At 51.2% G+C, this 27465-nt stretch overlaps 1 protein-coding gene across 9 annotated transcripts in view; it reads left to right on the plus strand.

The window, feature by feature from the left end:
* CPAMD8 (C3 and PZP like alpha-2-macroglobulin domain containing 8) overlaps positions 1-27465 on the plus strand; it is a 76025-nt gene that overhangs the window by 6671 nt on the left and 41889 nt on the right. For 6 of the 9 annotated variants that reach the window (XR_013358057.1, XR_013358058.1, XM_077859504.1 and 3 more), the window contains exons 3-18: positions 259-281; positions 2152-2317; positions 2395-2447; positions 2741-2758; positions 3173-3227; positions 5333-5446; positions 6713-6797; positions 8551-8659; positions 10501-10728; positions 12204-12374; positions 14953-15081; positions 19546-19729; positions 20982-21154; positions 21769-21918; positions 22310-22471; positions 24115-24257. Coding sequence is in view for 7 of the 9 variants with exons in the window: in XM_077859504.1 (XP_077715630.1) it covers positions 259-281; positions 2152-2317; positions 2395-2447; positions 2741-2758; positions 3173-3227; positions 5333-5446; positions 6713-6797; positions 8551-8659; positions 10501-10728; positions 12204-12374; positions 14953-15081; positions 19546-19729; positions 20982-21154; positions 21769-21918; positions 22310-22471; positions 24115-24257 (1963 nt within the window). In the remaining 2 variants the exon portion in view is untranslated. The other 3 variants (XM_077859505.1, XM_077859503.1, XM_077859506.1) reach the window with 3 other exon arrangements.

A 27465-nucleotide genomic window follows, 5' to 3' on the forward strand; every position in this document is an offset into this window, starting at 1 on the left:
ATACAGGCTGGCCAATTTTCCCCTGAATAACTTGGCTTTTGTCCATCCCCTCTGGCCTTCAAGCTCTCGCCCGCCAGCTTGGAGTAAACCTCTCACTTTTCCCAATCCCAGGTCAGACCAGCATGACCCAGTATGTGTATTTGTCCACAGACAATCCCTCTGGGTTTGAGAAGGCTCCTAGTTGTAAGGCTGCAGCTCAGGGAGGCAGGCAAACCCAGCTCCCAATTTAACTGTTTTCATCTAATTTTTATTTTTTAGATAAAGGAACAATCAAACTCAAGGTAAGCTATGAATTTTTAACATCTCAATGAACCCCCACCTTGGAAATAATTGATTTGGAATGGAACAAGAGAAGTTTCATGCATGGTGAGAAAAATCATTAACGGTAATGTCAACAATGAATAATGAAGAAAAAATTGAGAAGAGGAGAAAACTCACCTGTGATCCCATCCCCCGTACTTTTCACTTTTGTGTTTCCCTGTAAATCCTCATCCACTTAGAGACATTTCTTTCATAGCTGCAGTTAAAGGGTAGACCCCCTGGTGCTTCCTGCTGTTTTCTCTTAGCGTTGTATAAACATACTTCCCTGTATTCAAATATCTATAATTGTAATTTGCCTTCTATTGGTAAGAGCATGCAGCACATCTCTTTTATGTATTAATCTACTAACCCTTTCCACCTTGTACATGGTTAGATTTCTTTTTTAAAGACTGCTTTCAGGGTTTTGGTAATGTAATCCAAAAGTTGTAAGCATCTTTGTGCATAAAGATGTATTAGCATTCTTTTATTTTTTAAAAATATTTTATTTATTTATTTGAGAGAGGGCATGCATGCGGGGGGCACAGAGGGAGAGGGAGAAGCAGGCTCCCCAGTGAGCAGGAAGCCTGATGCGGGGCTCGATCCCAGGACCCTGGGATCATGACCTCAGCTGAGAGCAGATGCTTAACTGACTGAGCCACCCAGGTGCCCCAGAGATGTCTTAGCATTCCCAATGCCTGCCTTATTGACAGTGGTAGAACCTTTTCTCTATGACAGCAGTTCCCACCTGGTGGGGATGTTTGCCCTCTCCCCCACCTCCAGCCCCAGGACATTGGGCAGTGTCTGGAGACCTTTTTGGTTGTCACAACTGGGGAGGGCACCTACTGGGTGCTCAGCACCCCTGCAGTGCTCAGGACAGTCTCCATGACCAAGAGAGAGCCAGCCCCAGATGTCAGTAGTTGGGAAGCCCTTGATAAAGTCCCAATAGCTGTCCTTTGGGCAGGTCAGCTTTCTAGTGAATCAGAAGGCAGGGTTGCTCTGGACAAGGGTTAAGATTATGCACGATCGGGAAGCCTGGGTGGCTCAGCGGTTGGGTGGCTGCCTTCGGCTCAGGGCTTGATTCTGGGGTCCTGGGATCGAGTCCCACATCGGGCTCCCTGCGAGGAGCCTGCTTCTTCCTCTGCCTCTGTCTCTGCCTCTCTCTGTGTCTGTCATGAATAAATAAATAAATCTTAAAAAAAAGAAAGATTATGCATGATCCCTGGCCACTGCATCTCAGAAGGCACTCTTCACAGGGTCGGTGCTGTGGATTTGTATAAGAGACCAATGAAGGGCTATATAATTCTAGGAGAAGGGGCCAGAGGATCTTCAGACTAACTAGAGACTCCAGGGACACCTGGTGGCTCAGTGGTTGAGCACCTGCCTTTGGCTCTGGTGGTGATCCCTGGGTCCTGGGATCGAGTCCTGCATCGGGCTCCCCATGGGGAGCCTGCTTCTCCCTCTGTGTCTCTGCCTCTCTCTGTATCTCATGAATAAATAAATAAATAAAACCTATTTTAAAAAATGCAGACTAGAGACTCCATAAAAAGCCTGGGGATCCTTAACTCTTAGAATAGCTCCTGATTAGCAATTCTCCACTTGGGAATGTGGTGATTCTGGTCCCTCAGGAAACCCTGGCAGTGGCTGGAGACATTTCTGGATACTGGCCATAGCTGCCATAACTGGTGGTGGGGGTTCCTACTGGCATCTGGTGGGCAGAGGCCAGAGATGCTGCCCAACGCCCTGCAATGACAGAGTGGCCCCCACTGCAAAGAATGATCCAGTCCTAAGTGTCAGTGGTGCCAACGCTGAGACACACTCTGTCGTTCGCAAAGCTCTGCGCTCTGCCTGCAGGTGCCCACGGGCCTCCGGGGCCAGGCCCTCCTGCAGGTGTGGGGCCGCAGCCAGCAGGCAGAGGAGGGCCCCCTCTTCCACAACCAGACCTCCGTGACCGTGGACAGCCGGGGCGCCTCTGTGTTCATCCAGACTGACAAGCCGGTGTACAAGCCCCAACACCGAGGTGGGCAGCTCTTGGGAGTTGGGGGAGGGCTGGCCCCAGCCTGGGCCGCCGCACATGACTGTCTCCTTCCCTTCCAGTGCTCATCAGGATCTTAACGGTCACCCCAGACCTGAGGCCTGTCAGCGAGAAGGTGAGATCAGCTTCTAAAACCCTGTGCCTGGAATACACCTGCCCCTGGGACCCCCTGGCCAGGGGAGCCACCAGCAACTGGTCTTTCTCCATCACTCCTCCGCCCCCCCATCCCAGCCTTCCAGTTTCTACCTCCATTCTCGGTTTTGTCTGGTGGCTCCGAGTCCCCTGGGGAGCCAGGGCGGGGTCCGTGGGACAGAGGGAAGCCAAAGCATGGTGAGAGAGTAGCAGCGTGCTCAGAGGGCTGGGGGCCTGCGGGGCCGTGTGCTCACTGCCTGCCTGTCTGTGTTGCAGCTGGAAGCCTACATTCTGGTGAGTGGCGTGTAACCCCCTCCGCTCTGCCTCGGGGGCCGGTTAGCCTGTTCTCTGCCGACCTGGTCGACTGCCGAGGTAGATCCTGCCTGTCCCAGTGCCTAACAAGGCTGGGACTGGGTCTGTCTTGGGGTCCAGATCCTCCCTGGGATGGGCTACGTGTGTGTCTGTCTGTCTCTGTCGATTTGCACACAGCTCCCTAAATGAGGAGATCGGGCTCCTTTTGTCCCTGTTATCCTCAGACCAGTCTCTTCTGTGCACCAGGGTTTCATTGCTCCCGTGTAAATGGCTAGTCTGGGGACCTGCCCTCCATGCTTGTCCCACCCTAGACGGGGAGCTCAGAACATACACACATGTGCCGGGCACACATGTGCCAGACTGCCCTCAGTTGACTATGGATGTTTGTCTCCTCAGGACCCCAGGGGCTCGAGGATGACAGAGTGGCGACACCTGGAGCCACTCTGCTGCGGTGAGTCTCTTCCCCCCTTCCCCTTCTTTCCTCTGCAGTTTGGGGACTGCCCCTTTAGGTGACCAATGCAGTAGATCTTCCAGGAAAACAGAATTTGCTCTGAGTATACCCCTTCCCTGCAGCATTGCATCCCCACCCATGTTTCTCTGGTCCCAGCATCCAGCCAGGGCTCCTGCACATAACGTCAGGCCTGTTGGGAACATCAGGATCTTGTTTGTTGGCACCCCCCATCTCCCTCCCACTGTATGTCTTCTACATCATCATCCCTTTGGGGGCTCCAGGTCCCTGGTCTGGCCTGGAGCCCTCTTCCCGATTCTGAGATGCTCGGGGCTGACAAGCAGAGACAGGGTTTGCGTGACTCTCCTTCCTTGAGTTCCGAGCCTGGGGCTGTGTTGGAGCCGAGGGTGGGCCTCTCTGACTCCCTTGGTGACCCATCCCACCTCTCCTGGCACTCAGCCTGCTTTCCTCTATCCACCCTCCCCATCGGGCCCCTTCCCTCCCTCTCACTAACCCTCTATCTTCCTAGTAGTAGATATCTGCTGGGCACTGAAGTAGATGCTGACATTTCTGCCCAGTGGAGGAAACAGACATTAAAACATGTGATAGCATCTGCTACGATGAATGCCATGATGAGTGCAACCTCAGAGAGGGCAGAGACAGGGTTCTTGCCCAGCCGGGGACAGCAGAGACAATCCTAGACGGCTGCCTGGAGGAAAAGCCTTTTCAGCAACAAAATGAAGAAGGAGCAGAGGTTAGCTAGGCAAAGCGAGGGGCCAGGGAACATGTTCCAGACAGGCCCAGCATGAGAGGCCCAGTGGATGGCGGGGAGAGTGAGGCTGGGCATAGGAGAGAGGCCCCAGTTGTCAGGAGTGCTGACAATAAAGCAACAGTGAGACCAGGGGCCTCTTGGGCTGCAGGGCTATGTATGGACTTGATCTGTAGAACAAAGAGGAAGAGAATGACTAGCCTTCCACTTTAAAAAGTCCTTGCAGTATGTGTAGACCTGGGGTTCTCAAGTAGTGCGATTTTGCGCCCATCCTTCGGGGTAGGGTTCCTGGCCATGCTGGCCATGGGCTAATGAAGCCCCGTAGAAAATGCATGTTGGTGACATACACCCCCTAATGTCCTCTGACTGTCAAAGGCTTTGAATATGTGAAGAAAGAGACCTTTTGCTGTCGCATTTTCCAATTCCAAAGTGATGGAGAGAAGCTGTGGGGGCTTTTGTAGTCTCTGAGTTTTCTCCAGGGTCCCACTAAGCTGCTCTCACAGTGTCACTGTTGGGGACAGGCAGAGCAAGTCCCACTCAGGAGTGAAAGACCCCCAGGTGCTGTTTTGAGTCCCTGCGCCCATTCAGATTCCTCCCCTGGAGGCTTGTGGAAAATCCCCACTCTCCTCCCAGCATGAAAACAGCTCCAAGTCAGGGTTCCAAGGAACTGACCCAAAGCAAAAGCTGCCTCCTCTGCCTGAAGCTGGTGGCGTTAATGGGGTCCGTTTGCAGAGAGAGCGGTGTTCTGTCTTGAAGCCTGTTCAGAATCCTTGCTCAGTTTGGGCAGCGGTTAGCATATGGTGGGCAATGGGGTGGATTCTGCTCCCAGGGGACTTAGGTGGGACTATTTGGGGTTGCCATGACTTGGGGCGGAGGAGCTACTGGCATCGAGTGGGTGCAGGCCAGCGATGCTGCTCAGTGTCCTACGATGCACAGGCAGCCCCCAACCACGGAGTATGATCAGGCCCAAATGGCAGCAGTGCCAAGGTTGGGAACGACTCAGGTGGGAAGCACAACGGATGAGCTTGGTGGCCTGTCTCCCTGGCTTGTCAGCTCACTGTCTGCAAGGCCCTATTGCTGCAGGGCTTCCCCAGGAACCTGAAGTGCAGCCTGACCTTCAGCCTGCAGGAGTGCTCATTCTGCACAGCGCCCTCTGCCCTCCTCCACCAGCCTGGGCCTGGTGTCTGGCTTCCCTGAGGTTTTGCTCTGTGCAGGGGGAGGTGCAGGTCCCAGGAGAGCCTCTGCTTCGTCCTTGCCACCCTTGCCACCCTCGCCGGACCCAGCTGGCTCTCTGCACACACTCTTGCTCCAGGATGACGGGTCATCTCTGTTCACACAGGGGTGGCCAACATGACCTTCCCCCTGTCTGATCAGCCCGTGCTGGGAGAATGGTTCATTTTTGTCGAAATGCAAGGGCACGTCTACAACAAGTCCTTCGAAGTTCAGAAGTATGGTAAGTTGGAGAATCTTAGGATTTTAGGATTTCACGTCTGGGAGAGACCACAGACCTGGTGATGACTGATGATGGGGAGGGTGGCAGCAGCCCCATTCACTGGGGCTCAGTGCAGAGAGCTGAGCACTTTGTCATTTCCTTCTTAAAAGAACTCAAAAGAGGTACAAAAACAAAATGTGCCATCTTCGGTATTTGTACATGTACGCTTGTGTCACATTGAGGACATTCATGTTGTTTGGTAGCCATCACCACCCTCTTTCTCCGGAACTTTTTCATCTCTCCAGACTGCAATTCAGTCCCCATGAAATGCTACCTCCCTGTCCCCTCCCCCAGCCGCCGATGCCCACCAGCCTGCTTCCTGTTTCTATGAACCTGACTTGTCTAGGTGCTTCATGGAAGTGGGACTGCACAGTGTTTTGTCCTTTTGGGTCTAGTGTGTTTCACTCAGCGTGATGTCATCTGGGTTCATCCATGGCGTGGCCTGGGTCAGAATTCCCTTCCTTTTTAAGTCCATTTCTTTTGGTTCTTTCATCGTCATCCTGATCCTGTGCACAGATGAGGGGATGTGAGATGTTCAGAGCCATTCAGGAAACGGTCCAGGTGACAGGAGCTGTGGACCGAACATAGATCACAGCTGCTTACTCTGCTTCTGTCCCCAAATTCTCCCTTAAACTGTTTCTTCGAGGAGGAAGGCCCTAGAAGGAAAGGCTGTAGAGGGCAGGGCTGTTGGTTGCAAGTGACAGAAGCCCAGTGCAAACTAGAGAAGCAAAAGGAAAGGGATTTATGGCCTTGTGTGACAGGCTCGATGGACCAATTACGTCCAGTTTCCTCCTTGTGGGTTCTGGGTGTCCCTGAGCTTCACAGGGTGACCAGATGGCCAGAGGCTCCCGGGCTGAGTTGTGAGGCAAAGAGATAAAGAGATCCCCTCCAGCTACAAGCACTCCTGGGCCACCCGCACCGGTCTAGGAACCTGGCCACTTGTGCACCTCTTGGCTGGGCTGCACGCAGTGTACGCAGCCTAAAAGTGATGCGATGTGGGCCCCTTGAGAGAAAAAGCGTGTGTGCCCCCCCAAAGTAGGAAATAGATGTGGGTCAGCGAAATCTCCAGAATGCTGCCTGCACTCAGCAAGGGTGGTGTGGATTCCTGTAGCGGTGGCCGCGCAGTGGCCCCAGGCTGCGGCCCTGCTGTTCTCCCTGCCACAGCTCCAGGACTTTCTGAGGCCCCCACCAGAAGCTGCCCCTCCCTCCTCTCTGCTCTCCTTCCAGTGTTGCCGAAATTTGAGCTGCTTATTGACCCGCCCCAGTACATCCGGGACCTGGACACCTGTGAGAAGGGGACTGTGCAGGCCAGGTGAGAAGGAGGCGTCAGCTTGGGCGAGCTCCTCCCCTTGTAGGCGTGCCCCTTCCCGGGACAAGCCCCACAGGCACGCCCTTCCCCGTGAGACACTCCCCCATGGGCACCCCCACACACACACGCCCCCACGGGCACGCCCCTCCTCCCTGAGACACTCCCCCATGAGCACACCCCCACGGGCACGCCCCTCCCCCGAGACACTCCCCCCCAGACACACCCCCATGGGTACGCCCCTCCTCCCTGAGACACTCCCCCATGAGCACACAGCCCCCCCCGACACACCCCCACGGGCACGCCCCTCCTCCCTAGACACACCCCCACGGGCACGCCCCTCCTCCCCGAGACACCTCCCTCAGACATGCCCCCCCCTCACGCGCGCCCCTCTTGGGGTTTATCCCCCTCTTCCCACTGTTGTGCTGCTCCCCCCGTGGGAACATCCCTCCTCCTCCCCCTCCCCTTCCAGCGTCCCCCTCTTCCTTACAAACAGCACCCACAGTGAATGGGCGGACCCACAAGGGATTTCTTGAAGGGAGTGCCCGTTTCATGACCAGGCTAATGACCAGGTGCAAAGTGAAGGCTGACCAGAGGGTGTCCAGAGTCACTGTCCTTTTTGGGACCCCTCAGAGAGAGCCCTTCACAGCTCGTGTTCCTGTGCAGCTCTGCCACCTACAAGAGTTGTGGCCGAGGCAGTTCTTCTGCCCTTGTCTCCTCCAGCTCTGTGGGATTTTTTTTGTTTCTTTAAGTAATCTCTACCCCTAACGTGGGGCTCAGACTCCCCACCCTGAGATCAAAAGGCCCACGCTCTACTGACCGAGCCAGCCAGGTGCCCCTGCTGTGTGTTTTATTTATTTATTTTTTATTTTATTTTATTTTTTTAATTTATTTATGATAGTCACACAGATAGAGAGGGGGGGGGGGGGGCAGAGGGAGAAGCAGGCTCCATGCACCGGGAGCCTGATGTGGGATTCGATCCCGGGTCTCCAAGATCGTGCCCTGGGCCAAAGGCAGGCGCCAAACCGCTGCGCCACCCAGGGATCCCTGCTGTGTGTTTTAAAATCCAAGAATATCGTCAATTATTCTTGAATAAAATTAAAAAATAAAATAAAATCCAAGGATGCATTGGATATGCACATATTTTTGATCGTCTAGAAAAATCTATCAAAATGCCTGGTGTTATTTTTTTTATTCATTGTGATCTGCCATCTTGCTCCTGTGCCCTGTAGACAGGTGTCCCCTCTGCATAAAGCATGACAAACATACGTTTAAGTTTTACCAACATCAAAAAAAAAGTTTTACCAACATCTCTGAGAGGATAGTTTTGTCCCCATTCTCTGGGTGAGGAACCAAGACTGGGAAAAGTCAGATCCCCGTTTAAAGTTGAATTCACCGGGGCACTTAGGCCCGAGTTTCGCTGGTAGCCACGGTTGTTTGATCCTCTGTACTGTCCTCATCGACAAGTGACGGGCCTAGCGGTTGTCTCACATACTCTCCTGCTCTTGGGTTCAGAGTTCCTCTCTGACCCTTGGTCTCTTTTTCTGTCAAACACCAGTCTTGGTGCAGAGGATTGCAGGCCCCTGACATTATCTATGCTGACTCTGGGCTCTGGGAAGGACTGTAAGCACAGAATGTAGGATGGGGAAGCATCCCTGTATCAGCGGACCACAACACGGGGCCTTGACCTTCCTGAGACTGACCCCACCCCACCCCTGCTGCTCCGTGGGAAATAACTCACTTTGTCCTTTTGTTCCAGGTATACCTTTGGGAAACCTGTCTCGGGGAACTTAACGATCAATATGACTGTAAATGGCGTGGGGTACTACAGCCAGGAGGTGGGGCGCCCCATCCTCAGAACCACAAAGGTGAGGAGCAGGGACCTCATGCACCAGGAGCTTCCCTTGGGCATTCCAGATACATAGAATCGTATATTCTTTTTTTTTTTATTTTTATTTTTTAAAGATTTTATTTATTTGAGAAACAGAGAGAGGCAGAGACACAGGCAGAGGGAGAAGCAGGTTCCATTCAGGGAGCCCGACATGGGCCTCGATCCCGGGTCTCCAGGATCATGCCCTGGGCTGAAGGTGGCACTAAACTGTTGAGCCACCCGGGCTGCCCAGAATCATATGATCTATGGTCTTTGTGTCCAGCTTCTTTTACTTGGGACGATGTTTTCAGGGTTCCTTTTTACGGCTGAGTAATAGTTCATTTTGGATGGGCCACAGCCACATTTTGTTTTTCCATTTACCTGTTGATGGATATTTGAGTTTTTTCCACTTTTTTGGCTCTTATAGGTAATGCTGCTCTGAACACTCGCGTACAGGTTTGTGTGAGGCTGGACGTGTTCCTTTCTCTTGGATGTGGCCCTCCTGGGTTGTGTGGAATTACATACACTATCCCAGTAAGAATGAGCAAAGGCTATTTATTCAGAGCTTTGCTATAGCAAGGGAGTCAGCCACCATCACTCCTGCTTGGCATACTCGAAGCTTTATTGTGAGCAAGAGGGAAGGCTTCAGGTGTGCCCCAGCTTCAGGCTGTGGGCATAGGGAAGCTGTGAGCACCTAACTAGAAGGAGAGCTTCTTGTGAGATTGGTTAGGGGTGCATATTTGTCTCTCTCAGAAGTAGGGAAAAGGGACACTTGGTTGGCTCAGTAGGTAGAGCGTGAGATTCATGATCTTGGAGTCATGAGTTTGAACCCCACCTTGAGAGTTTACTTTAAAAAATTTTTTTAAAGGGGTGCCTTGAGGTGCCTAGGTGGCACAGTTGGCTAGGTGTCTGACTCTTGGTTTTGGCTCAGGTTATGATCTCATGGTTATGGGATTGAGCCCTGCATTGGGCTCTGCACTCAGTGGAGAGTCTGCTTGAGTCTGCGCATATGCGCTCTCTCTTTCTGAAATAAATAAATAAATCTTTAATAAAATGGGGTGCCTGGCTGGCTCAGTCAGTAAAGTAAGTGACTCTTAATCTCGGGCTCGTGAGTTTGAGTCCCATGTTGGGTGCAAACATTACTTAAATAAATAAATACATCTTAAAAAAAAAAAAAAAAGAAAAAGAAGTAGGGACAAAAATCAGGGAAGCTGTCAGTTATTGATCAATTCCTGGCCATTTGGGGCTGGTTGTTCCGGGATTTTGTCTTCCTGCCAGTTGCTAGACACAGGGGTCAGACTTCCTTCAAGGCTGGTAATGAGTTGGTCATTTTTCTGTATGGTCTGGCCATGGTCCTTTTGTATATTTGGGGGTAACTCTATGTTTAGCCATTTGAGAAACTCCCAGACTGTTTTCCAAAGCGGCTGCATGACTTCACATTCCTGTGTACGTAAAGTCTGAAAACCCGGTTTTTCTTTCTTCTTTCTCGATGTGGCTTATTTGTCAGGACCCCGCCTGGGTCCTGAGATAGGGGTGGAATGGGGGCATTCTGTGCCCCGGGTATGGGAATAGAATAAGTGCTCCAAAGTGGGGGATGACCAAGTTCAAATCCCTGCCCCGATGTCTGCTGGAGGGCAATCATCTTACTACAGGGGACATCTTACAGGGGATATCCAGCAAGGGATCCAGTGACTCACAGCATAGCTTGGGTGTGTCACTGAGTGTCCCCCTGGCCCTCCAAGCAGCCGGAGAGTCCTGCAATTCAGATGTGGTTTTGAGAATCTTTCCTTGACGCCACTCCAGCCCTGAGTGAGCATGTTCTGTGTTTCCTACCTCCAGATCTACGGCTCCCAGGACTTTGACATCTGTGTGAAGGACATGATCCCAGCCGATGTCCCCGAGCACTTCCGGGGCACCGTCAGCATCTGGGCCACGGTAACCAGTGTGGACGGGAGCCAGCAGGTGGCGTTTGATGACTCCACCCCTGTCCAGAGGCAGCTGGTGGATGTCCGCTACTCCAAGGACACCAGGAAGCAGTTCAAGCCAGGCCTGTCCTACGTGGGGAAGGTAAGCACTGGGGATCCGAAGGGCTGTCTGAGGACACAAGCTGTGCACTGCCTCCTACCCTAGCTCTACTTGAAGGTCACCTGGGGGTCCAAATGGGGACTCTACTGAAGATGGTGTCTTTTATTTCTTTTAAATTATTTTAAATAAAAATATTTTTTAAAAATATTTTGTTTCTTTGAGAAAGAGAGAGAGTGTACGTGCATGTGCATGCATGTACACGAGCATGGGAGGGTCAGAGAGAGAAGTGGGCTCCTCACTGAACAGGGAACCTGATGCGGGGCTTGACCCTAGGACCCTGGGATCATGACCTGAGCTGAAGGCAGATGTTTAACCAACTGAGCCACCTGAACCCCCCACCATCCCTGTCTTCTGAACCCCTTGTTCTGACTGCCTTTTCTGAGTGAGGTCAGCATCACAAGGAACTGCTCATAACACGGTCTGTTCTGTTCATACCCCAGTGTGGCACCAGGTCAATGGCCAGCACGTGGTGCTTCCTCCACTGTGATTTGTACATGGAGACCGATGGGATAGAATTCAGGGTGCAGAAATAAATCCACGCACTTGGTAGACACTGAGCCCCTGTATGCTCCCCTAACCAATTGCCGAGGATACCCTGCTCCCAGTTAACCACCTATAGCATCCCCACCCTGGTAGCCTCCAACTGGGACACACCTGAAGCCTTCCCTGTTTCTTGCTATAAGGCTTTCCTGCTTCACCTGTGTTTGAGTCTCTGCCAAACACCAGTGATGGTGGCCATGACTCCCTTGCTACAGCGAGCTTTGAATACATAGCCTTTACTCCTTTTATTTCAGGTGGTCTTTATTTAACTCCATACCATGTGGCCTGGGAAGTCTGGTTCACCGTGTGACACCAGGCTAACAGCCAGCACGTGATGACTTGTACCTTGTGACTTCTTTGCCAAGTCCAAGGTCATGAAGGTCCTCTTACTCCACCCGCCATCTTCTAAGTGTTTCAGAGTTCTAGCTCTTAACTTTAGGTCTATGATTCATTTTTAACTTTTGTAGATGGTGTGAGGTAGGGGTTCAACTTCATTGTTTTGCATGTGGGTATCCTGCCGTCCTAGCCCCATTTGTTGAGGGAACTGTTCTTTACCCATTGAATGGTCTTGACACTCTTGTTGAAAACCAGTTTGCCACGGATGTGTGGATTTATATCTGGACTCTCGGTTCTATCCCATCGATCACCACGTCTCTCCTATGCCAGTACTACATTGTCTTGATTTCTGTAGCTTCATAGTGAATTTTGAAATTGGGACATGTAAGTTCTCTTTTGTTTCACTTTTTCATGATTGTTTTGGTTATTTGGGGTCTCTTGCAATTCCCTGTGACTTTTAGCTTGTCAATTGCTGTGAAGTAGTTGGCTGGGATTTTGATGGGGGATTGGGTTGAGTCTGTAGATCAGTTTGAGGAGTGGTGCTGCCCTGACTGTTTTGAATCTTTGGTGACCCCTTCCAGGTGGAGCTGTCCTACCCAGATGGCAGCCCAGCCGAGGGGGTGACGGTCCAGATCAGGGCAGAGCTGACACCAAAGGACAACATCTACACCACTGAATCTGTGTCCCAGGGAGGGCTCGTGGTGTTTGAAATCCCCTTCATCCCTATGTCAGCACAACATGTGTGGCTGGAGGTGGGTGAGTCTCACAGCCTTGGTGCCTTCCTCAGTCCATGCTTGGGCACCAGCTTAGTCGACCTGTGGCCTACTGCTCCCCTGAGGGAGTTTACAGTCTTTGATGTGGAGTTTGGGGGATGGAAACCAGCCCATCCCAGGGCAAGATGGGAGGTCAAGGAGAGGTGAGGGCTCCTGGCTCTGTCATGCTGAAGGAGGCTGTCCCAAAGGGACCTCATGATGTGGACTCCTGACCTCGGGGAGGGTCATCCAGGCTGCTTCAGGGAGGGTGAAATAGCATGCAGAGGCCCTTCATCATAGTGTAATTGGGCCCAGCGAGGCTGAGTCCCTCAGGAAGATACAGAGGAAGGAATTGGCAGGGTGCCCCTGACCTCACAGGGGTGTTGGGGGGTTATCCAGAAGGCAGCTTCAGGGGGACAGAGTGGTCTGATTTTTAATATTCAGCGGTTGTTCCAGTAACTATAATGGGAGGGTACCTGGTGGGGGGCACAGTTGGGCAGACAGGAGGTGATGACAGAGAGGCCACTGAGCCTGGAGCTGTGAAGGTAGAATGGGCAGGACATGGGGTCCCATTGTCAGGGGAGGGAGGAGCAGGAATGGTAGAAAAGGGTGTCCAGCCACCCCCCACCCCCTGGCCTCTGTGATGGCCTCATGGATGCTGGATGGCAGGGAAGGGGTGGGGGTGGCCGAGAGTAAATGTGTAGGTGGAAGCTGAGGACACTTGTGGTGACTATGTCCTCAGTCAGGCAACATGTATTTAAAGGGTTTTAACCATCAAAGTTGTAAGCTTGGGGGTGTCCAGCCTACAGCTTTCAAATGGACTACAAATCCATTGCTACAATTACAGCTTTTCTTTTTAATGATTAAAAGGCATTCCTTTATTTCCATTAGCCCCCTAGCAATTAAGTAGCAGCAAAGCCCTGAAATGACCACAAATACCAGAATTAGCTGAACAATTTTCTGTCTCATAGATACATGTCTAAAAATTAGCTTTTTCCTAAAAATATCACATTAATAGAAAGATGTTCTGTTTCTGTTACTGAATACTGCTTAGGAAAAGGTCTTTAATTATTCTTTTTTTTAATTTTAAATTATTTATTTATTTATTCATGAGAGATACAGAGGCAGACAGGCAGAGACACAGGTGGAGGGAGAAGCAGGCCTCATGCAGGAAGCATGATGCGAGACTTGATCCCAGAGTCCTGTGGCCTGTGCCCTGGGCCTAAGGCAGATGCTCAAGCGCTGAGCCACCCAGGTGTCCCTAATTATTTTATTTTTAAGATTTATTTTTATTTATTTATTTATTTATTTATTTATTTATTTATTTATTTATTTATGATAGACATAGAGAGAGAGAGAGAGGCAGAGACACAGGCGGAGGGAGAAGCAGGCTCCATGCCGGGAGCCTGATGCGGGACTCGATCCCGGGACTCCAGGATCGTGCCCTGGGCCAAAGGCAGGCGCGAAACCGCTGAGCCACCCAGGGATCCCCCCTAATTATTTTTTTAAAAGCAGAACTAGGGCAGCTCGGGTGGCTCAGGGGTTTAGTGCCGCCTTCAGCCCAGGGTGTGATCCTGGAGACCCAGGATCGAGTCCCACATCAGGCTCCCTGCATGGAGCCTGCTTCTCCCTCTACCTGTGTCTCTGCCTCTCTCTCTGTGTCTCTCATGAATAAATAAATAAAATCTTAAAAAAAAAAAGCAAAACTAATTGCAGGTGTTAATTATTTTCTATTTATTTTACTTTTTACTTTTATTTTTTAAAATATGTATTTGTTTTAGAGAGAGAGCACGAGCATGTGCATGCGGGAGAAGAGTGGAGGGAGAGGGACAAACCAACTCCACGCTGAGCACAGAGCCCAACATGGGGCTCGATCCCAGGACCCTGAGATCATGACCTGAGCCAAAATCAAGTCGGACACTTAACTGACTGAGCCACCCAGTAGTCCCCGACTTCTTTACTCTTGATCTCCCAGAAGTCTTAGATCTGCACTTCTGGCCTCTCCTTTGTATTGTCTATCCTCTTTCAGCAGCAAGAGAAGGCGACAAGCTCAAACCCCAAAGGAGCAAAAGCAGTATAAGCACCCAGGCAGGACTGGGTGCACACAGAGGGAGGAGCGGGGTGCAGAGCCCCGGGGATGCTGTCCTGCATGGCCACTCCTTCTCCTGACCACCCTCTCTATGGTCACTTCCCAGGCTGTTATCCCCTCTGAGAAGCCACCAGGGCCACTGGCAAAACAGAGAAAGAGAGAGAGAGAGAGAGAGAGAGAGAGGGATGGGGAGGGCTTCCTAACATGCCTGTGATAGAACTTTCTTGGTGGCCACATGAGTCACCTGCCTCTGCTGGAGCCACCCCCTGACACCCTGTGACCAGTCTTGGACCTTGTTTCCTGGAGCCGAGGAACACTGCGTTAAGGCACATTGGACCCCATTCTCTGAGAACTGGGGAAAGGGGGTCTCCAAAGGGAAATTAGAGCATAAGAGGGTCTTGACGCAGGCCAGGGCAGTCAGAAGCCTCCCCAAGACCCCCTTCTTCCACCAAGCACCCAGGCCTTAACCAAATATCCTCTTTTCTTCAGACCAAGGTGACAGCACTCCAGGGGAAGCCTGTGGGGGCCCAGTACCTGCCCAGCTATCTCTCTCTCAGCAGCTGGTACTCTCCAAGCCAGTGCTATCTGCAGCTGCAGCCACCTCCCCACCCCCTGCAGGTAAGGCTTTCAGGTGTGCCCTTCCCCTGGCACGAGGTGCCTCAGGAAAACAGCAAGCACGCGCCTCGGGGGACGTGGGCATGCCCCAGCAGGGGCACAGGAATCCCTGTCCCTTCAGCAGTGTGTGCGTGTGTGTGTGTGTGTGTATGGGGGATTCTTCTGGATGAATGCCTGGGATTTAATCATGGTAAACCTTTAGGCTGTGGCCTGGGGTTTACCCTGATTAACCTGGCCCTGGGGGTGCCGGTACCATCACTTGCTCCCATGCCTGAGGCGGGACCCCCAACTGTTGGCCCAGGTTCCCACTGTCCGCAGGGTGGCACTTCTTGGGTGCAGGCACCGGATTTCCCCAGCCAACGCTTGCAGACACACCTGAGTACGGAGATGAGACAGTCCTAGGTCTGGGTCCCGTGTTCCTTCCTCCCAGTCTGTTATTCAACAATCCTGATTAAGCAAGATGGATGGAGATGGATGGAGCTGTGAAATTTGAGCAGAAAGTGCAGAGTTCCTTTGCTCCCTCTGTCCCCCGTGTGCGGGTTCTCTGGTGATTAGCAGCTTGTCTTAGGGTGGCACACCTGTTACAGTTGATGAGCTGGTATCGATGTGTTGTTATTAACTAAAATAATAACAGGGTACGTTAGGGCCCTCTCTGTATTGCAGACTCGGTGCATTTGGACAAACGTATAACGACACGCATCCAGCATTATAGTATCGTACAGAATGGTTTCAGCGTTCCACCCAGCTGTTCATTCATCCCTCCCTCCCCATGCGCCCCTGGCAACCACCCATATTTTCACTGTTTAATATTTTTGCCTTTTCCAGAATGTCCTATTGTGTTGGGAGAAGTGGAAACCCCTGGAGTTGTTTTGACTGGGGGCACAGTTTCAATACATACAAAGGAAGTCAAGTCATGAGATTTAGGTACAGATCCCAGAGTGGGGTGAGCGAGCACATAGTGAACCTGGGGGAAAGGACAGTCCTCTGTCCCAGGTCACTTCCTAGGAGACAGACAGTAGGGCAGCAAGCACCTGTTACTCATAAGGTGGTTGAGAAGGAAGTCGCTAACATTTGAGGGGTCGGTGCTAAGGGGTTATTTTTATTTTTAAAAAGATTTTATTTATTTATTCATGAGAGATAGAGAGAAACAGAGACATAGGCAGTGGGAGAGGCAGGCTCCCTGCGGGGAGCCTGATGCAGGATTCAGTCCCAGGACCCCAGATCACGACCTGAAACAAAGGCAGATGCTCAACCATTGAGCCACCCAGGTGCCCCTGACCCTAAGGGGTTATTTTAAAAGGCACGTGGGGAAAAGTGAAGCAGAAAGTTGTGGCCAGAATCCTAAGCTTGGGTCCTCATATAAATGTCCAGACTCTGGCTGTGAGCAGCTTGTCAGGCCATCAATTGCCCAGGCAGAAACAAAATAGCTGTTTCCCCCTCACGTATATACAGCAGTCCACCTCTTATCCATGGGGACACATCCCTACATCCCCAATGGATGCCTGAAAATGCACATAGGACCAAACCCTACGCAAGGACTGTGGAATGCTTACCCCCTCTTGAATGATGTATGTATAACGAAGCACCCTGTTAGCTCCTTTAACTGAGCCTGAGGGCAGAGCCTGGCTGCCAGGAGTGGTGGCAGGCTCCCAGGCATTGCTCCCCGGCCCTACCAGCCCCATAAACTCCCTTTCCGAGAGCTGCTGCCCAGACGGGCCAGGGGCCCCTGGGATGCAGCTCAGAGGAATCCTGGCACCAGGGCCACCCATTTTGGGACCTAGCGGCCCTCTGCAGGGGTTCTGAGAATGAGAAACTCAGAGGAGATTGTGCCCAGCTTGGCTGAACACGCTGTTCTTGTAATGCTATTCAACCAGCGGCGCCTTGTGGGGATGCTGGTGTTGGCTGCCTTCCTGTGGGGGCGGGAAGGAGCCCTGTGTCCCCAGCTGGCCGTGCCACAGTTCCCATTAGATGAGGACTTGGCTGGGTCACTCAGACTTTCCTCTTGGAGGGACATCTCCATCCTGCCTGAGTTGGGTCAGCAGGCTCCTGCTTCCCCCTGCCCCATGACTGTCACCAGGGCGCCCCCTGGGTACGGACGGCCTCAGGGCATGGAGACCAGAGTGACTGAGCTTGGTCCAGCCTGGGCTCTATGTTGGGGTCCTTCTCCTTCCTCCAGATTTGAGGTGCATGCAGGGATGAGCTGCTCTGAGAATGGGGGCTGTCAAGCCTGCCGTTTAGGGTTGCCGTGATGCCATGGGGCTAGTGTGTGAGGAGAGGAGAAAGGTTTTGCTCTTTTCTTTTTTCCAACATTGAAACCCAAGGGGACTTTTGTTTAGATGTCTTTTTATAAGGGGGATATTTACAAACTTAGAAATCGTAGAAAACGGTATAACCATATGCCTTTCACCTAGATTTATGAATTAATATTTTGCCTCTGTCCATCCATCCATCCTCCCACTCATGCATCCACTTGTCCACTTACCCACCCACCCAGCCATCCACCCATCCATCCACCCACACATCTACTCCTCTATCCACCCATGAGCCTATCCATCCATCCACCCATCTACCCAGCCATCCACTCATCCATTCACCCACACATCCACTCAGCCATCCATTTCTTTAGACTTTTCATTTTCTGCAACATTGGAAAATAAATTACATATATCGTGATGCTTCACTCTTAAATAGTTGAGCATAACATGTCCTAAAAATAAGGACATTTTTCAGCATGATCTCAAGGTTCTTATGACATCTAAGAAAATTGTCTTAACTCAAGATATTGTTACATCTACACAGTCTTATGATGCACATACATGTAAGCATGCAACCATATGCATGCGCCTATGTGAACGCGCATGCATGTGTGTGTATGTGTGTGTGTGTGTGTGTGTGTGTGTGCGTGCATTTCATTCAGGATCAGTTTACGTGTTGCATTTGGCTCTTCTGTGTCCCTAGTTGCTCTTGATCTGGAATAGTCCCCACCTCTGCCTTTTCATAACCATGATTTTTGTGAAGAATTTAGGTCCGTGGTCTTTTAGATGATCCCACGTTATTAATTAGAATCAGGCAAAATTGCCACATATGTGCCGCTCTTGTGTATCCTGTCAAGAAGCACAGATTTAGAAGGCCCCATGTTGCTGGAGCTGATCTTATCCTTGGTTGGAGTCTGATAACTCTCAGCTCTTTTTCCTTATGGGTGAGGCTACTGAATCACCCGGGTGACAATCTGAGGCCCCTGCCACACTGTCCTGATCCCCAGCAACCTTTCATCCTGTGCCTTTAGCATCACTGACAATTCTCATGTGACCTGTTACCACAATAGGGGCATCATGATGGGGGTTCTGAACTCTCTCATTCCTCCTACATTTGTTAGCTGCTGTTCCTCCATAAAAAGAAAGAACTTGGGCAGCCCCGGTGGCTGGCGCAGTGGTTTAGCACCACCTTTAGCCCGGGGTGTGATCCTGGAGACCCAGGATCGAGTCCCACATCGGGCTCCCTGTGTGGAGCCTGCTTCTCCCTCTGCCTGTGTCTCTGCCTCTCTCTCTCTCTCTCTTTCTCTCTGTCTCTCATGAATAAATAAATAAAATATTAAAAAAAAAAAGAACTTTCCTTCTCTCCTCCCTACTGTTATTTTTGTTGTGTTGTTGTGTAGAGTATGTTACAGACTTGAGGACCTGAAAACAATTGTTCAATATGTTATAATCTGTTATCAATTCCTTTTTTTAAATTTTAAATTTTGGAATAATTTTAGATTTTTCAGAAGAGTTGCTCGGACAGTACAGGGAGATCCTGTATATCCTTCCTTCAGCTTCTCCTGCTGTTTCTAAGTTTTAGAAAATTGTTTGTCTTTTCATTGTCGAGTTGTGAGTTCTTTATGTATGCGGGATACCAGACCCTTAGCAAATATGTGACCCAGGATGCTCAGGGTCTGGGGTTTTGTTATTGGGGGGTCAGTCACATAGCCATGGCTGACCATCTGCATGGCTGACCTCAGTTCCAGGCTCTCCAGAACTCAAATTGATTTGAGTGTGACCCAGGCAGTCCTCATAAATCATATTGTCAGTAGCTGGTGGGGCCTGAGCCCTCAGGTAAACAAAGATACCTAATAGGGAGGACATTTCAGAGGCTTAGAGATGCCCCCTGGGGAGCCGGGGGCCAAAGGCCAGAGCTCTCTTCAGGCCAGGTTCACTCTTTTACTGCACATCACCTCATTGAGAGCTTCCACACTGTTAGTACACTCGATCCGCACCACAGCCCATTGACAGAGCAGCCAGCTGAGGCTGCCCAGGGGCCGTGGCCACTGCCAGGATGCCCAGTTTTCTGCTCTGAGGCTGGCATTCCTGCCTCAGCTGTCCCGGCCTCCCTGTGGCCCCAGAGTGGCCATCTGCCTGGAGTGGGGGCTGTGGCCTTGGTGCCAGGCTATGGGTGCCACATAGGGCCCCTCATGCTGCCTGTCTTCCACAGGTGGGAAGGGAAGCCCATTTCCCCGTGAAGTCCACGTGTCCCTGCAACTTCACCCTGTACTATGAGGTGGCCGCGAGGGGCAACATTGTGCTCTCAGGCCAGCAGCCCGCCCACATCACTCAGCAGAGAAGCAGGCGGGCAGCCGCAGAGACGCCGATTCGGTTAATGCACCTTTCTGAGACAGGTGAGCCAGGTCGCAGGCAGGTGTTCCTTGTTCCTTCAGAACCACTGAGACCGGGGTGGGTGCCCCAGAAGGGAGGGGTAAGCAGGACTCACCCTGGAGGGGGAGCTTGTCTCAGGACAGAGGGCTTGTGTCCCAGGCAAGATGTGACTCGGACCAGGAGGTGGGCAGTGAGCAGCTGCTGGAGGTGGAGAGGTCCTCTCCAGGCTGTCCTCACTGCCTGTCTGCAGGGCACAAGGGGCAGGCCAGCCACAGGCTGGACCCCTGTGCTGGCCCACACTGTGCTGTGTTGCCATCAGCCAGTGGCCTCTCTGACTCTGCCCAGGTCACCCTCCCAACCAGGAGTCTTCTTCCTCCTCTCCCTCCTTGACTCCATGTGCTTCTCATGAGACCCACAGCCTCCTCTGGGTCTTCCCCAGCCTCTTCCCCCTTCATAATCCTTCTGCCTAGAGCAGGATCCCCAGACTGGGCGATGGGGACAGCTGAAGGCAGGCCATTTGTGGTGGGGCTGTCCGGCGTGCGGTACGGTGTCAGGGAGCGTCCACAGCCTCCACCCATTCGGTGCCAGTAGCAACCTATTCACACACAATACGATGACTTAAAAAATATCCAGACATTGCTACTGTCCCTAAAAGGAAAAGTCAGCTGTAGGTGAGAATCAGAGATAGATAGATAGATAGACTCATGGATTTATGAGTAGATCTAGATCTATACTTAGATTCACACTTAGATTCATAGACGTATTCATTCATAGTTCATAGACTTAGATAGATAATAGATAGATGATAGATAGATGCATAGGTAGACCGGAACCCAGGGTCCCTCTCATGGAAAGGCAGAGTTTCCCACTCTGGGCACTACTAATGTTTGGGGCTGGATCATTCTCCTGTTGTTGGGGCCATGCTGTGCACAGCAGTGTCGAGCAGCATGCCCGGCCTCCTGCCCCGTAGATGCCAGTGGCACTCCCAAGCCATGACAGCCAAAAATGTCCCCTGGGGGGGCAGCATCTCTCTGGTTGAGAACTGCTGGCCCAGATGGTGCTTTGGGAGTCATATCCCCACATCCTTTTGGGCTTCCCTTCCCTTCCCTTCTAGGTGAAGTAACAGGGAATGTGAGTATCCAGGAGTACTCGGCCCAGGACCAACACCCATCTTGTGCTGGGCCCCAGGTCATCCCCAGGGCAACCTGGGGCATGGCTGGTCCCAGTGTGGGGTGCTGGGTCCTCATGCCTCTCCCCACCTCTAACTTGTCTTAGAGCCTCCTCCAGCTGCGGCAGCCGAGGTCAATGTGTGTGTGACCTCTCTCCGGCTGCCTGTGACCCCTAGCATGGTCCCCCTTGGCCGCCTGCTGGTCTTCTATGTCAGGGAGAATGGAGAAGGGGTTGCGGACAACCTCCAGTTTGCTGTTGAGAACTTCTTTGAAAACCAGGTGGGACATGGGGAGCCGACTGGGGGAGTGGCCCAGCAACAACCATCTAGGGATGCTGGGGGGGAACTCCAGGGTGTCTGTGCCCCGAGTAGGCTGTCCACAGCTGCCACTTGGGTTCCCAGAGGGTATCAAGGTAGGACTGCAAGGGCTGCCCTGTCTTCCGGAATAATTGCAACTAAATTACATCTTTACCGGAGCTCCTCCCAAAGTCACCCAGATGGAGATTGCATTAGGAACACACAGGGAGAGCCGTCAGCTCCTCGCTGTCTCCATTGGGTCCCAGACTTAAGGGACACGATTCATGCCCCTAGCAGCGGGCTCAGCTTTCTGTCCCTTCTCCCTGCATCCTTTGAAACTGGCTGCTACATGCCCTCAGCCAGTGCCTGTCCCCACCCCCCCTTTCTCCTTGCTCCCCTCCCATCCTCAGCACAGAATGTTCTAGTTACATCAGTCTTGTTCCTGTCACTCTGCCTTCCGCCCTCATCCTCACGTGGGCAGCAAGGCCAGGGTCCCCACTGAGCTGGCTTCTTTGGCAGGTGGAGAGGGATGGGGGTGGGGGGACCAGTTGAGTCTGGCCAAGCTCCTGACTTCTTCCCTGCTGTGTTTGGGTCCAGGTTTCACTGACCTATTCAGCAAATGAAACCCAGCCCGGGGAGGTTGTTGACCTGCGGGTCAGGGCTGCGAGGGGCAGCTGTGTGTGCATCACTGCGGTGGACAAGAGCATTTACCTGCTCAGGTCAGGGTTCCAGCTGACTCCGGCACAGGTGAGTGGGGGCCCTCGGGCGCCAGGGTCCAGCACCTTCATGCTGCAGGGGTAGGGCGCTCTCCCTTTCCAGGAAGTGAAGGGCCCCATGTGAGTCCAGATTCTTTCTGTCACTGGTAAACCCAATCCTTATCATTGCTCTGCTGAGTTGAAAGATGTTGGGGTCAAATTCATCAGACTCTCGCCCTATAACATTGTCCAGATCCTACCTCTCCAGCCCCTCTGCCCCATGTTTCCAATGGGCTAACGACACTCATGCCTAACACCTAAGATGGTCTCCATGTGATATTTGTGCAAGGAGGGTGAGATGGGAGCACGCCAGACCCCTGAGAGCCAGTTTGGGTTGAAAAGCAACCTCCAGTTGACCAGCCTTTCTTCCCCTTTGCCTGTAGATTTTCCAGGAATTGGAAGATTATGATGTTTCTGATGCCTTCGGGGTGTCCCGGGAGGATGGGTCCTTCTGGTGGGCTGGACTGGCAGCCCGACGCCGCCGGCGCTCCTCCGCCTTCCCGTGGCCCTGGGGCATCACCAAGGACTCCGGGTCTGCCTTTGCTGTAAGGACAGGTGGCCTTCGACCCACCGCCCCTTCCAAGCTCCTCTCTTCTTGAAACAAACGATCTCAGGGATATAGAAATGATCAAGGTGGAAGTTTCCAAACTTTTATTGGGGCAGAACTAGTTTTTGATTCTCCCCGATAAGGGCTCATAGTGGACCCTCCTGATTTGCAAGGCAGATGGGGTGTCGACCGATAACTTGAACGTGGCACGGAGCAAAGACATTAAGGGTGCTTTGCTGGAAGGAAAACCTTTACACTGGGGGCAGGCAGCCATGCTCTCTCAGGTGGCAGGTTCACCCCCTCTGACATTCGTAGCTCATATCTGTCCTCCTTCCTGGCTGTGGGGGCCGGGGGTGCCAGGGCATGCAGTAGGCACAAGCATCATTCTAGATCATGCCACATTAGGATGCTGGCAGTCTCCACTTCTCCACTCGAATGCATGGCACATATGTGGGTGCTTTTCATCCCAGTTTTAAAATCATTTAAAACACCCTGTTTTTATTATGGAAACTTTTCAGACGTATGGAAAAGTTGAACAAGTTAACAAACACCTATATACCCACCACCTAGATCCCATAATTAACATTTGCTGTAGTAGCTACAGAATACATTACACGTCTGTATCTGTCTGTACCCGTATTTGCAGGTGTATCTATATCTGGATTGGAATAGGTGATGTTTCAATTACACATTTGTTGAAGGCCTGGCAGCGTGAACTCCTGGGCCCTGGCAGCTTTTGCAATTAGGAGGTGATGGCTCTGAGTCCAAGCAACTGGGCTCATATTCCTTGTTCCCAAAGTAGAGCTGGCCAGTCCAGAACGGGGCTTCCCTGCAATTGAGTTGCTCCCAGTATTTCCTTTTAAAGATTTTATTTGTTTGAGAGAGAAAGAAAGGGTGTACAAGTGAGGGGAGGGACAGAGGGAGAAGCAGGCTCCCTGCCAAGCAGGGAGCCCAACGTGGAGCTCAATCCCAGGACCCCAAGATTATGACCTGAGCTGCAGGCAGACACTTAACTGACAGCATCACCCAGGCGCCCTTCTCCCAGTATTTAGCAGTGATGAAGGTAAGAACAGTCACATTTGCAGTCAGCTGCCTCTGGTTTAGATCAGGCAAGGTGCCAACTGATTTTTATTTTAATGGTGAAATTCACAATTAGCAGAATTAACAGGAAGATGAACCATTTTAAAGTGGACAATTGGGTGGCATTTAGGACACTGACAGTGTTGTGCAGCCAGCACCTCTGTCTAATTCCAGAACATTTTCATCACCTCAAAAGGAAACCCCATCCCCATGAGCAGTCACTCCCCATACTCCTCCTCTAGCCCCCAGCAACCATGAATCTACCTTCTGTCTCTGTGGATTTGTCTGTTCTGGACATTTCACATAAATGGAATCATACATGTGGCTTTTTGTGCCTGGGCCACAGATGTGCTGGCCTCCCCACTGCTCTACCCTGCGTGGTCACTGGGTCCCACAATCCCTTCAGCCCATGTCACCAAGCTCAGAGCAGAGGATGGGCCCCCTGCCCCTACTGAGCCACAAAGCAGTGGTGATGCTGGGCAGTAGCCTCAAAGTGATGGAACTGTTGGGACCATCACATGCACTTGTCCACCGGGGTTCTGGGCGTTGTCTGTTGCTTAGGAAACTGGACTGGTGGTGATGACCAACCTGGTGAGCCTGAACCACCGACAGGATGGTGGCCTGTACACCGATGAGGCTGTCCCTGCCTTCCAGCCCCACACGGGAAGCCTGGTGGCAGCGGGGTCCTCCAGACAACCCCCCAGGTAATGGCTGCCTCCTGCAGGGTTGTCTGAACTCATACTATGGACACTGGGGACTGGATCATTCTCCACGGCGGAGCTGTCCATGCACAGCAGGTGCTGAGCAGCAACACTGGCCTCCACCCACCTGATGCGGATAGCACCCTTTTCCCCCCGTTGCTACAACCATAAATGCCTTCAGATATTGCCTCTGCTAGGGGCAAAGTCCCTGCTGGCCCAGTGGGCTGGGGAACCAAGCACTTAAGCGCCCCACTCGGTGTGTCAGGGTTGGGGGCGCAGAGGGAGCAAGGTACATCAGGAGCAGAGCTCTCTGAGACAGAGGGTTTGGGGTGAGGAGGTTAGCTGGGGTTTGACGCTCCCTCTCTCTGCTTAGAAATTTCTTTCTATTACCTCTTTCCTCCACCTGTTCCTTCCTCTTCTTTCTCCTCCTCTCTCTTGGCTTTGTCCTTCAATTCTCTGCCTTTTCAAGTTGAACACCAAGTAATATTCTTCAATCTTTTATTGTAACTCTTCACATTTTAGCCTTTTGAAGGTTATGAATTTCCCTCAGAGTGCTGCTCTGGCAGCACCTGAGTTGTGCTGTGAAGCATTTCCATTATTTTTTAAAAAGATGTATTTATTTATTCATGAGAGACACAGACTGAGAGAGAGAGGCAGAGACGCAGGCAGAGGGAGAAGCAGGCTCCATGCAGGGAGCCCGATGTGGGACTCAATCCCGGATCCTGGGATCACAACCTGAACAAAAGGCAGGCCCCCAACCACTGAGCCACCCAGGCGTCCCAAGTGTTTCCATTATTGCTTGGTTCCAAATAGGTTCTAACTTTGGGGGCTGTGTCTTATCCAGAAGTGGACACGTTTTAAATTTTCAGAGTGGTATTTTAAATTATTATTTTTAAATATGTTTTGTAAATTGTGTCAGACATGCATTGCAGCTGGTGAACCTATTTGTTATCTGTTGTCTGGTTCTTACTTTGGAGGCTTTTTGTGTGGCCAATTCTTTTTGTAAATGCTGGTGTCTTCTTGAAAAGAAGATCCAAGGCCCCATCAATTCTGTACAGGGCTCTCTATGCCTGCTTTAGGTCAAACCTATTGATGGTGAACCATATTCCTACGTACTTCTTGTTTGTCTGCTTGCTCACTTATCAATGGCTGAGAGAGAAGGATTCACATTTCCCCCCTTAGATTTGTGGCTTTGTCCCTGGAGTCCTGGAAAGCTTCGTTTCACAGGAGTTGGTGTTTTCTCCTCTTGCCTGTCTTGTCCTCACCACCCCCACCCCTTCTTTCTCACCCTCTTCTCCTGCTGCCTCTCTTACTACCTTCTCAAGCCCAGGTCTCAGCCAGCTTGCTGGGGAAGGGGAAGTGTTTTAAAGACCTTGTCTCCCCACTCTCTCTGGATTTAGGGGCTGGCAGGCCTTGGCTGTACTCCCTCCTGCCCATTGCTCCCAAAAGGGGCACAGAACTGAGGGGCGGGGGCTAGGGTCAGTGTGGTCAGTATCAGTATCTCTGGAGATCTTGGGGGTGGATCCCACACTCCTCAGCGCTTATTCTGAGCCAGAAGTGGCCCAGAGGATCCCCTGCCCTGGCAGACCTTGTCCACAAAAGCCCTCTCCATCTTTCATACCCTCTCTATCTAGATTGAGATCCTGGGTACTTTGTTCTCCAAGGTTCTTCCTGCATGGGCTGCAAACTTAGAGGGAGTGTAGCAGGCCAACCAGGATCTTAGTTTCCAAACTTCCAAACTCCAAATCATGGCACAGGCAGACCATGAATACTTTGGATGCATACGGAGGCATTTCTAGAATGTGGTTGGATGAGGGAGGTGAAACACTGGCCTCAGGGCCTCCATCCACCAGACACTACCTCAGGGGCCCTGACCGTCTCGTGTGCAGGAACCCCAAGAACTTGGCCTGGAGTGGGTATGAAAGTAATTTTCTGAAATCCCAAACTATGAAGGCAATTGTAAATCCCGGTGTAGAAAGGCATAAGGCATGCCTTCAAAAGGAAGTGTCTGTGCCTTTTTATAATTGGATGACACATCCATGCATCTGTATTCTGAGGACAAGATATTTTTCTTAACCATATGCAATGGTTAAAATTTTTTCAAGCAGTGTGAAAGTTTACATAATTAATGTAAGTCTCTCTCCTACCTCTAGACTTTCCATTTCCTTGTTTAGAGGCAACCACAGTCAATAATTTCTTAGACATCCTTCTAGAAATTTTCTGTACATATACAAGGATTTTCTTAAGATTTATTTATTTTAGAGAGGGAGAGAGAGGGAGTACACATACACAAGCAGGAGGAGCAGAGAGAGGGAGAGAGAATACCAAGCAGACTCACTGCTGAGCACAGAGCTGACCTAGGGCTCGATCTCAGGACCTGAGCTGAAACCAAGAGTTGGACATTTAACTGACTGTGCCACCCAGGCGCCCCACACAAGGATATTTTAAAATAATAATAAATTTAAATAATAATAAAAATTAATAATAATAATAATAATAAATAAAATAATTTTTAAAAGCAATGAGAGAACACTATAGTATGTTCTGGGCTTTCCCTTTTAAAGTCTACAATTAAAATAACTAAATAAATAAAGTCTACAATAAGTCTCGGAGAGACCAATCCATCTCCATATACCGGCACTGAGCTCACTCCGTTAGACTGATGTGTAGCATCCCACTGCATGAATGTACTACCATTTGATTAACCCAACCACACTCTTGATTGATATTTTTGGCTATTTGCTGCCACAAACCAGTCCATTTGTCTGTCCTGGCACATGTATCCATGGGTCTTTCCAGGGTTCATTCCTCAGAGAGGTCCTGCAGGTTAAAAGGATGCGAGCAGTTTTTTAAAAAGATCTTATTTATTTATTCATGAGAGACACACAGAGAGAGGCAGAGAGAGAGGCAGGCTCCATGCAGGGAGCCTGATGCGGGACTCGATCCTGGGACTCCAGGACACGCCCTGGGCCAAAGGCAGGCACTAAACCGCTGAGCCCTGGATATGAGCATTTTTAATTTTGTGAAGTTTTGCAACTTTCAAGTAGGGCTTGTTTGTTGTTGTTATTATTATTATTATTATTATTATTATTATTATTATTATTTGAAGAACAAGATAGTCCCTGAGGAAGGTGGGCTGTGAGGCTCCTGAGGATGAACCCAGAATGAAAGTTCTTTGGGAAGCAGAGAGGGGTTGGGGGTGGTGGTGGTG

Source organism: Canis aureus, chromosome 19 (assembly GCF_053574225.1).
Source record: "Canis aureus isolate CA01 chromosome 19, VMU_Caureus_v.1.0, whole genome shotgun sequence".
NCBI classification, from domain to species: Eukaryota; Metazoa; Chordata; class Mammalia; order Carnivora; family Canidae; genus Canis; species Canis aureus.